At 57.7% G+C, this 11,332-nt stretch overlaps 1 protein-coding gene across 2 annotated transcripts in view; it reads right to left on the bottom strand.

Annotated features, from left to right (window-relative positions):
- ARHGAP23 (Rho GTPase activating protein 23) overlaps window positions 1-11,332 on the bottom strand; it is a 69,999-nt gene that overhangs the window by 28,789 nt on the left and 29,878 nt on the right. For both annotated transcript variants that reach the window (XM_064496007.1, XM_064496008.1), the window contains exons 7-11: window positions 8,425-9,589; window positions 6,681-6,836; window positions 6,343-6,454; window positions 6,171-6,228; window positions 4,618-4,761 (exon numbers count right to left, since the gene is read on the bottom strand). In XM_064496007.1, coding sequence (XP_064352077.1) covers window positions 4,618-4,761; window positions 6,171-6,228; window positions 6,343-6,454; window positions 6,681-6,836; window positions 8,425-9,589 — 1,635 coding nt within the window. The remainder of the gene's footprint in view (window positions 1-4,617; window positions 4,762-6,170; window positions 6,229-6,342; window positions 6,455-6,680; window positions 6,837-8,424; window positions 9,590-11,332) is intronic.

Raw genomic sequence — 11,332 nt, 5'->3', positions numbered from 1 at the left:
CAGGTCACCCAGCCCCCATTTTGTCAAAGCCAATGGCGGCTTCCGGACCCTCCTCCGCCCTTTGTTTAGCCTCTTGGCATCTGAGCCAGCCGGTGGTCATTCCTTCCCTCTCCAAAACTCTCTTTTAGCATCCAGGACCTTCTGGTCCTGGTTTTCCTCCTAATTCCACTGGCTCCTCCTCTGGTCCCGCCTCCCCCAACATCCTCTCCACCAGTAGTTCTCAACCAGGGCAAAGCATAGCCAGGGGACATTTGTCTGGAGACATTTTCAGTCATCACACCTGGGGAAGTGCTATGACAGCTAGTAGGTGAAAGCTGAGGATGCTGCTAAACGTGCCTGATACCCAGGACAGTCCCATAGCTGAGAATCACCTGGCCCAAAATGTCAACAGAGCTGAGGCCAAGAGTCCCTGCCCTAAAGGAGACAGAGCTCCAGAATTTTGTCCTGGGCCCCTGTCTCCCTGCATGCCTCCCCCATGACGCCATCCACACTCGTGCCTTTAAATCCTTCTGTTTGCTGATGGTGACCCAAATGTACCCCTGGCCCAGAATCTTCCCCGAGCTACACTCCAGTACCTCCCATTGTCTCCTCAGTGTCTCCACTTGTAGGTCCCATGGGCACATCAGATGCTACTTGCTCACTACGGGGCACTTGATTTTCACCATCAAACCTGTGCTCCACCCCCACCCTCATCTTTGCCAGCTCAGTAAATCCACCCAGTTGCCCAGGAACCTGGGAGTTGCCCTTAACTCCTCCCTGTTCCTCACCCTCGACATCCAACCCATCAGGAAATCACAGCTGTTCTGCTTCCAAAGTATCACTTGTCTCCATCTTTCCTGCTACCACCTTGCCCACACCATCCACACCTCTTGCATGGACAACTGCACATACCTTCCCAGTCTCCGCTCTCCCTCCCACAATCCATTCTCCACGCAGCAGCTGCAGCGACCATTTAAAAAATGTAAACGAGGTTCCGTCTCTCCCCTGCTTGGAATCTCTCATGGCTTCCCACTGCCCCTGGAGTCAAATCTACGGCCTTTTGTGATCAGGTCCCTCCCTCCTCCACCTTCTCTCCCTCTTTCTTTCTCACTACATCAAGCCACAGGGGCCTTTTCCGGCGAACAAGTCAAGCCTTTCCTTTCCCCGGGCCTTTGCACTTGCTGTTCCTTCTGCCTAGAGCCCCTTTTCCCACTGCTTCATGTGGTTGCCTCCTTCTTGCCCTTAAGGTCTGAGCTCAAGTGTCACCAACATCACTTCCTCAGCAAGGCCTTCTCTAAGCATTTTTCCCCCAGTGGCAGCTCCCCACTTTCTCCCAACTTAAAGGCAATTACATCACTCTGTTCATCTTCCCTGAGTGCTCACTGCAACCTCAAGTTCCTGGTTGTGGGTGGATTTCTCCAGTATCTAGGAAGCTCCTGGGGCAGGGAGCTTGTCTGGCCTCACCCTTCCATATTCCAGAGCCTAGGGCCCCGCTGGCACAGGTAAGTGCTCATCAATATTTACTGAATAAATGAATCAATCATCCTCAGAACACCCTGCAGGCAAGGGCTCCATCTCCCCCATCAGATCGAGGCTCCTCTCCTCTGGCTGATGGTCCCCCTACTACTCCACACCCAGCATGAGCCTCTGTCGTCAGAGCAAACCGGATGAGGAAACTTCATGACTGGCAGGTGAGCACCGCCACCACAGACCTGCTGGACCCTGGCAGGGGCGTTCAGAGCAGGAGACAGCAGAGCCCTCCAGGAGAGGTTTAGTGTCACAGTGAGGTGGTGACAAGGATACCCATTTGAGACTGAACCAGCCAGATGACCTTGGACAAGTTAGTCCCCGACCCCAGCATCAGTGTTCCCTGTTGGTAAAATGAGAGGTGAGCTAGCTGATCTCTGAGGTTGCATTCAGCTCAAATGCTGGGTCTGTGGCTGCAGGGACATGTCACACCCACACACCCCCTCCTCTGCCATACAGTCAGTGGCCTCTGAAAGAGGCCAGGCGCTTGAGGGTGGGAGGAGGCTGGCCTTGCGGGAACAGACATCTAGCTGGCGATCAGGACCCTGGATAGACTCAGGGCCTGAGGGTGACTTGAGGCTCCCCCACTAACTCCCAGGCCCCGACACCGAGGGACCAAGATGGGACAGGAAGGCCCTCTACTCCAGAACTGGTGAGTGAGCAGGAAGGGAAAGGGCCAGCTCCTCCCCCTGCCCAGGAGACACTGCGGCTGGGCTGCCCGAGGCCCCCCAATGCTGGAAGACAGGCTATGTGGCAGGCAGGAGTCAGCAGTTCTCACAGGCCCCCTGAGGGGCTCAAACCTTGGGTATAAGGGTTTGTCCTCACCTGGCCCCCCCTCCTCCACTCACACAGCTGGCCCCGCCACCCTTCCTGCCTCCTCCGTCCTGATTGGCTGCCATCTTGCCAGCTCTCCTCCTTGGGCTCCATCCCCCCACTTCCTCCCTGTCTCCTGCCGCCCACCCATGGCTGCGGGTGCTCGGGTCCACTCTGATGGACAAATACCCTTCCCAGGTGGGCCTCCCTCCCAGTGCCACACCCCTGGAGCCTCTGTCACCAGGACACCTCCACCAGGGTACGTCCCAGTGCCCTTGGACTCCACAAGGCCTCAGAGGAACCACTTGGCTTCCTCTCCCCAAACCTGCCCCTCCAGTGCTCTGTGGCTTAGGGGAGGGTCCCACCACTCACTGGCCCAACAGCCCAAGCTGGGACCCCAGGAACCAACGCTGCCTCCATCCTCCCTCACCTCCCAGCCATTGGCCGGCCCAGGCTTTGCTTCCCCCTTGAATCTCTCTAATCATCCCCTCCCCTTGGCCCCACACCACAACCCAGGACAGGCCCCACCCGCCTCGCTCACCTGGACAACGGCAATGGCATTGTCTCCTCCTGTCACAGATGCAACACTTGCCTCCTGGGCTCACACACCTCCCACCACCCACCCTCCTATAAACCCCCGCAAAGGCTGACCCTGAGTGACGAGGCCTGCATGCAGGCGCCAAGCTCCCCACCTCGGCTTCCATCTCTTGCCCTGGCTCCCAGCTGCCCAGCACCCTTTCCCACCTTTCTCCTAGACTGTCCAGGAGGGCATCTCCCCATCAGCCCACCCAGCTCCCTCCCATACATGCCTCATGTCTCAACCTTCCAAACACCCTCTCCCACCCCGCTGAGGTCAGGGTCATGTGCTGCTACGCTAGGCTGCTCCCCTGACCTCCCCGTCAGCACGGTTGAGCACGGTTGAGACTGTTACACAACATGGGCTTTCTCTGCTCAGCACAAGCCCCAGCAGGGCAGAGCTGGCCTGGCTCCCTTGTCACTAAATCCCTGGAACCTCCACCGAGAACTGGAGCCGGGCAGGCCGTTAGTCACCATCCGTGGGCTGGACCAGGGCACAGATGAGTGACAGCCTAGCCTGGGCTACACATCTCATGTCACCCTCACACTGGCACCATCTTACAGATCAAAAGAGTGAGGCTCAGAAGTTAAAGGGTTTCCCAAAGCCTTATGCTTGATAAGTGGCTGGACAGGAAGTCCAAGTCTGTGTGACTTCAAAGCTTATGTTCTGTTCATGTACAAGGCCCCTTAGAAGGCGGGGTAGAAAATTCAAATAATAGCAGTAAACAGAATAGCAGCTCCTCAGTGCCAGGCTCTGGGAAAATTCTTTTGTTTAGATTGTCTGATTTCATCCTCAGCAAAGTTGTGCGAGCTGGGGATTATTATTAGCTCCATTTACAGACAAGGAAACTGAGTCACAGGTAAGTGAGCCACCCAGGCTCCCCCAGTAATTTGTGCCACAGTCAAGAGCCACGCCCAGGTTTATGCTAACCGCTCTGCTCAGCATTGCCTGGCTGCCTCCTCCACCCTCTTCCTCGGCCCATGGTGCTGCCTGGAACCAGGGATTCATACTCCATGGACACAGGGGCCCTGCCTTCTCCCCCTGGGATCCTGCTTGTCTCCCTGCCCCAGGCCCAGCCCCCTTCATCTCTCACCTGGAGCTCTGTGGCGGCCCTTAACTTGTCTTTCTACCTCATTTTGGCCCTCTCTGATTCACTCCCCAGGAAGCCAACTGGAAAAGGCCCCAGGGGCTTTTAGTTGCCCTTAGGATAATGCCTAAAACCTCTGCTGGCCTTAAAAAGGCTGACCTTATAACTGAATCACTATGCTGTACACCAGAAACTGACACAGCATTGTAAATCAACTATACTTCAATTAGAAAAAAAGGAAAAAAGAAAAGCTGACTTCTGCTCTCCTCTGGGGCCTCAGCTCCCCTAAGAGAATCACACCAGCCTTGCTCTCTCATTTTCCAGGAGCCCCAGTGGCCTTTTTGAGGGTGATCTGCCAACCAAGGATCACTGTGGGATGGTTTTGTCAGAATGCGAAGCACAACTTGATCAGATTCATCCCACAGCAAAGGCCATCTCTCTGGTTAACCTCTTTTTCATGAATTCTTTAGGTCCCCCAGGAATTTCTTCCTAGCATCTAATCTCTGCCCAACAGGCTTCAGCCTCAGCTGGTTCTCCTTAGCTCCAGAGGCTGTGGGGTGGGTGTAGGAAAACTGGAGAATTCTGCTGGAGCCAGCTTCCATCCACCTCCACCTCATTCCTCCAGCCATCTTACCTTCCCCTTCTTGGTGAGGACCTGCTTATAATACAACCAGCCTTCTCTCCTGATATCGCTGAAGGTCGCGTCCGAGAGGTCAGAGGTTGAATGTCGCTTGGAAGGAGCGTCAGCATCTTCAGAAGTGCCCCAGCTATCCAAGGACTGCAGAGAGACAACAGAGGGAAATTTAGGGTGGCTCCCACAGTACCAGCATCTCAGAAGCCCCATGGAACACTTGCAGCCATATGGGCCTGGCGTATGCCTGCGCTACACTCTGCTGTGCTGTGTGGCCTCATGGGCCTTGCTTGCCCTCTCTGAACCACTTGTGTTGAGGTCATGAGACAGACAGATGTAATGGGAAGCCAGAAAGGAGGAAAAGCTATGACCCGCAGACCACATGCCTCACCACGCTTAACTTTATAGACTTGAAGGAATTAAGGAAACAGAGGAAGTGACTGTGTCCACATGAAGTTACATAAACAGGGGAAGTGGGACCATCAGCAAAGACTGAGTTAGTGGAGCCGGTTGTCATGTCCACAAGGAGTTAAACAGAGGAAGTGAGTGTCAGCAGGACTCCAACAATAGAGATGAAGGTCAAGGAGAGTTGAGTAAGCAGAGGAAGTGATAAGGAATAACCCAGGTGACAGTATCCAGGTGTTAAATGAACCAAAGATATCAAGAGCTTGAAATCAAGATGACTTTTCCAGCCCATCCATAATCAAAAATACTTCAGGCCATTTCAGAACTGATCCTGTGTCTCCCCAGGTCCTGAGGCTGGACACTAATGGAGAGGCCATCACTCTCAACCCTATGTTCCTCCTTTTCCAGTGTGTCCCCTGTCCCCTGATGACACAACACAAATACTGACCCAGGGCCTCCCCATTGCAGGCACTGTTTTAGGTACCCAGAGGGATCAAGCCGCGAATAAACAAATGAAGTCCCTGCTGTCATGGAGCTGACATTCTAGCTGGGGAGACAGGCAAGAAAGGAGATGGATGCATAAACAGTATAACATGAGACGTGCTAGGAGGAAAAGAAAGTAGTGAAGTGAGGCGGGAAATTTCAGGGGTGAAGTCTGAAATTATAGGGAAGGCTAAAAAAATCTGAAGAGGCAGGCAGGTGGTATAGCTCAGTGGTAGAGCACGTGCTTAGCATGTACAGGGTCCTGGCGTCAATCCCCAGTACCTCCGCTAAAATAAAAATAAACCCAATTATTAAAAACAAATCTGAAGAAAGTGAAAAAGTGAGTCATGTGGCTACTGGGGTGGGGCACAAAAATGGGTCTTCTAGACAGGAGATGGGAGAGGAAAAGACAGTGCACAGGCCTTGGGAGGGAGGGCTCATGGTGTATTTAGGTGCTGACAGAGGCCACGGAAGAGGGTGGGTCACGTGGCTGAAACGAGCTGAGTGTAGGGTGACACAACAGAGGAAGGGGACGGGAGCCGCCGTGGCCCATTTCGGGTCACGGAAGTCCCAGGCCATGTCCCTACGCCAAGGCTGGGCTCCACGGCTGAAGTCCCCATCCCTCCCCATCCCTCCCACACCCGCATCCACGCACACATGCCACTCACCCCATCAGTGAAGAAGCTTCGAAGCATCCGCAGGCTGGGTACGCGGTTCGGCAGGCGCCTGCAGAGTGAGGACAGAGGATGAGGGGTGTGGGCAGCACAGCTAGGACCTCCCACAAGCCCCCAGGCTCAATGGCCCTCCGGGGAGGGAGCGCGCTGCTGCCGGGGTCCTCACCGCAGAGCCCTGCCCTCATCTCGGAAGGTGTTGAGCCCGTCATCGCAGGACTTGGAGCGTTCCGTGGTGATGGCCAGCAGGTAGGAGGAGCGGCGGCCGGCCTTGATGCTGCCTGTAAAGCCGCCCACATCGGGCCCCACGGTCAGCGGGGAAGCAGGCGCAGGCTTTCCCAAAGCCCTCCCATCTGGGCAGGGCAAGGAGGTGACTCTCCCCGTGGGCCCCCAGGAGGAGCAGAAGCCAGTCGGAAGAGGCTAGACAGCAGGCAGCAGGCCCAACAGAGACCCCTGGGACCAGGCAGCAAGGGAGCGGGTGGGGCTGGGGTTGCGGGAAGCACTCACTGCAGTCCTGGGAGTAATGGCGGCCGAGGGCAAAGGTGAAGGTTGGGGAAGACGGGCTGGTGCCCAGGACAGGGGCTGAGTTCATGGCACTGGAGACCACAGCAGAAGCAGGGACGTGCTTGGCTTGGAGGTCAATGCTGGGGCTGGTGGGCTCGTCTGCGAGAGCAGAGGGAGGGATGGGTGAAGGTGCCAGAAGGCTGAACCTGCATTCCCCCCACCCCCAGACCACATCCCCAAGGCTCCAAAAGCCCTCCAGAGCCCTGCTGGCAACATGCTCACTGCCAAGGGAACCGACTCACCAAACTGATCACGGAGGCTCAGCCCCTGCCTCCCCCATCACACTGAGGGCACCCAGGAATAGAGCTGAACCACCCCACTGAGACCGGGCTTCTGAGGGCACGGACTGTGTCTCCCCCACCAGACTGGGAGCTTCTTGAGGATAAGGACCATCTCCCTCATCAGCTGGGGGGCTCCTTGAGGGTGGGTACCATGTTTTCCTCTCAGACTGGAAGTATCTCGCAACAAAAGATTTTGTCTCCTGCCCTCAGACAAGGTGCTTACTAAGACAGAGGCTGTGTCTGCCCTCTTAGACCGAAGGCTGACTGATGGAGTCCAGGCTGTGCCTCCTTTCCTTGGCCCTGGCCTCTCACTGCCACTCCCCTGGCTGCCCTAGGGTGAGCTCACCACTCTCAGCAGCAGTTACCATGTCCCGGTTCCTGGTTCCCAGTCCCATGATCTTGCATCCCAGTTTTTCTCCAAGTCCCTAGACCCAGCCCAGCTCATCTTGCTCCCTCATGGGTGCCTCTTATTCAGCAAACCTGAAACCTTCTCATGCCTCACTCCCTCTCTTTCCCAATACAGAGATGAGGCACCACCCTCCAGCTAAGCCAGAAACCTGGGAATCACAACCTCTCCACTCTTGTCTGTCCCTTACCCAACACCTATTCTAAAGGCAGCAGATTTTCAGTATCCCCTCTGCTCTCGGGATGAAGGCCAAATTCCCCAGCGACTGACAAGTCCCCTCCAGACCTGTTCCAATGACCTGGAAGGGCATCCTACCTCTTTCACATCAGGGCCTTTGCATATTCTACTCTCTTCCTGAGCATTCTCCCGCTGACTAACTCCTTCAAGTCTTAGCTGAAATCTCCTTTCTCTGAGATTCTCTCTCCTTGGCCACCAAGCCCCAGTCTAGGCATAGCCCTTGTCTGTCTCCTGGAGTTTCCCCTACTGCTATCCCGCCCTCCTCTGAGTGAACAGTTCTTGACTCACTGTCTCCCTATGGTGGGACCATCCACTCCAGGACAGCATGCAGCCTAGCACAGTGCCAGACATAAAAATTTGTTGGATGGATGAAGGGATGGGGGGTGGATAGAAAGAACAAAGAGTGAAAGAAACAAAGGAAGGACAGAAAAAGAAAGAATGGAAGGGTGGAAGGAAAGAATAATGGAAGAGTGGAAGGAAGGAAGGAGAAGGAGGAGGGAGGGAAGGTGAGAAGGAAGGAGAGAGGGAGGGAGAGGGAAGTGAAGGTGGATAGAAAGATGGCTGGAAGGTAAATGAATGGGAGGAAGGATGACAGGAGGATGGGAGGGAGACAGAAGGATGGATGGATGGATGGATGGACAGAGAAATGGGTTAATCTCGTCAGCAGCCAACCCAGAGTTTTGCCCATGGTGACAGGTGGGTGGCGTGCAAAAGGGCACAGAAATCCAAGTTTCCCAAGACAGCCACCTGCACCATCACTCACCAATGAAGGGAATGGAAGCCAGAGAGTCTTCGGTAGTGGCCAAAGGGGCCACTTTCCTGCCTAGGCGTTCCCCACGTCCACTGGCCTCTGGCTCTGGGGACTCGTCACCAAACCCAAGGTTCATCTGTCTTGCAGGGGGCAGCTGGACCTTGCGGCCCGTTGGAGGTTTCTGCCTCAGGACCACCTCATCACGGCGATCCTCAGTGGGAGGCTCCAGGGCCCGGGGGCCGGGTTCTGGCCGGACAACTCTTGGTGGTTCAGAGGCCTCCGGTGGGAACAGTGCAGGGGACTGGGCCAAGTTGAAAGTGGGTAGCCCCCCAAAGGGTGAGTCCCGGAAGGAGAGTGCTTGCAGGAGGCCAGTCCGGCGCTGGAATGACGGGCTATAGCTCCGATACCCGATATACCCAATGTCGTCCAGGCCCTGCAGGCCAGGCGGGGGTGGGGCCTGGGGCCCGGGCATGTCCCTGGGTGGGCAGGCAGAGGTGCGGGCAGATGGACGCTGAGAAGCCCAGCCACAGCGCTCAAAGCGGGGCGACACCAGTGCCCCTGGCCCCAGCGCCTCGGCTGAGCGGGTGGCCCGGCTCAAGTAGTCGTCCGAGCGAGCACGGTGCCAGCCCTCCTGGCCCAGCTGGCTCAAGGCACCCTGGGAGGTGGAGCAGGGCCACGGGCGGTGGGCAGTCACATCCTCCAGCCGGTCCTGGGAGGCACTGCGGGCCCGAGGGGGCATGGCGGGGCACCGTCTCTCCCCCGCCCTGCGGGGTACTTGGTTCGACAGCCAGTGTGACAAGGCCTGCTGGCACTCCAGTCTGCTGGGGGGCACCCGGCTGCCAGGCTCTGGGAAGGCACGAGGCGTCCGGGGCTCCGAGGGGAGGTGGGGGAAGGCACCAGGGCTGGGGCGGGGCTGGCTCATCCCCAAGGAAGGGTTGTCCGGATGGTTGCGGGCCGCAGACGGGATGCGGGGTCCCGGGTCACTCCAGGCAGCTGGACTCCGGGGGTCACTGGGCAGTGCTGAGAGGGGCTCAGGCACCATAGTGGCCCAGGTGGAGACCCGGGCTGGCGGGGCGTAGGTCTTTCGAGGGTAGCAGATTGGGGGTGGCTCTGGGATGCTCCGGGCCTCTCCAGAATATGGCTCGTTCCCCTTCAGGTACGCGTCCTGGGAGTAGGCCTGGCCAAGGACACAGAGGCAGGTGAGCAGGGCTGAATGGGCCCCACAGGGCAGGGCTGCAGCAGCCCTGGGAGGTCAAGGCCTCCAGAGAAGGAGACTGAAGGGAGAGGACCAAACAGGGGGGTCCTGAGTGGGTGGGAGTGAGAGGGCACGTGCCAAAGAGAGTAGGTGGGGAGGACAAAGAAATGAGGCCTTTAAGAGTCTCTCTCACTCACACACACACTCGCTGAAGAAAGAGCCAGGATTTTTCTAAGATGTATGACAAGGACTGCCTTTAGCCACAAACATTCCAACATCTGTTTTCTGGGGTCCTCCCCCTATGCTGGCTTCGGCTGCCTCCCTGCCTTCTTCCATCCAGTGGTGACTAGAGACCCTCGGGTGGAGCTGGGAAACCCCACCAGAGACCAGTCAAGGTGGCAGACGACAGGGAAGGAAGCCGCCTCAGGGGTGTGTCCAGGGTGGGGTGGGCTGGGGGTGGGTGAGGGGCTGGGAGAGCCCAGCTGTCCCTCTGTCCTCTGGACGGGAAGCTGAGGGCCTGGCTCCTGGGCCACTGGGGTGAGGAGAAACTTGCCCACCCTCTGTTCCTCTGAGCCAGGCTTGCGGGAGGGGCCAGACTGGCTGAGGGGCCTTGGGACACTTTCTGCCACCCCAGGCCTGGAATTTGGCTCCGGGAGCTGAGGCTGACGCTGCATTGCTGAGGAGTGACAGGGCCGGCACCCAGGCCAGGCCAAAAAAGGAGGCGGCCCCCAGGGACAACGGCCTTGTGGCCCTGGCCTAGCCTGGCCCTCGATGGGTTGCCCGGGGCGGGGTTTGTATTTCAGAGTGAAGTATCAAAGAGGGAGGGTAAAATCAAACACACACACATGCCACAAGGAGGCACAGGAAAATACACACCCAGACACACACACACACACACAGAGAAACACAATGAGATATACATACACACACACACAAATAACTACACCTCTAGTCCTCGGCACACACATCATGTGACAGAGATAAGCTAAACCACACCCCCATACTCAGCCCTCTTCGGACCCACATGCCCCACCAGGGACACTCACGTACCTCTCCCTCCTGCCATCCTGCCGGCTCCCCGGACTCCCTGCATCATGCTGGTGGCGGCAGCATCCCGTCCCACCTCCACCCTCCCCCCGCCCCCCGCTGGCCCCTGCTGACCACCGTGCGGGCCCTGGCCTCAGTCCCCCCAGTCTGCCCTCCCTGCCGCTGCCCTCGGCCCCCTCCGGCTCTCTCGCTGGCTGGCGGGAGGAGGAAGGAGGGGAGGCTGGGTGTGGAGGGGCCTCGCTCGACGCGTCGGCGGTGGCGTCAGCAGCTGCCTCGGCCCCATTGGCCTCCAGCCTTGGCTCCCAACCACAGGAATGCCTGGGCCCCACCCTCTGGCCAGCCAGGGATAAGGGGGCCAGCAGAGGCCCCCAGATGCTGACATCTGAGGCTGCCTGCCCACCCCTGGCCTGGGCCGCAGAGCCCAAGGCCACTGCCCCACCCTGCCCCCCTCCGGCAGGAGAGCGAGCAACGCCCTAGGTTCCACCCTGTTACCCCCTCCCACAGCGTGCCTCCCTCAGCCTCCAGGAGGTGTACAGGCAGGGCCTTTGAGACTTGGGGGGAGCTGTCCATCTCTCTGGGCCCCCATCCTTGCCTCCCCCTCCCCAGGAAGGGCAAGGGGACAATCGAGGTCATGGGGTGGATGTTCCCAGAGGGGCATGATGCCAAGCATGGCACTGT

Source organism: Camelus dromedarius, chromosome 16 (assembly GCF_036321535.1).
Source record: "Camelus dromedarius isolate mCamDro1 chromosome 16, mCamDro1.pat, whole genome shotgun sequence".
Classification (NCBI taxonomy): domain Eukaryota; kingdom Metazoa; phylum Chordata; class Mammalia; order Artiodactyla; family Camelidae; genus Camelus; species Camelus dromedarius.
The sequence above is the reverse complement of the archived record's forward strand: the minus strand, read 5'-3'. Positions and strand labels throughout refer to the sequence as shown.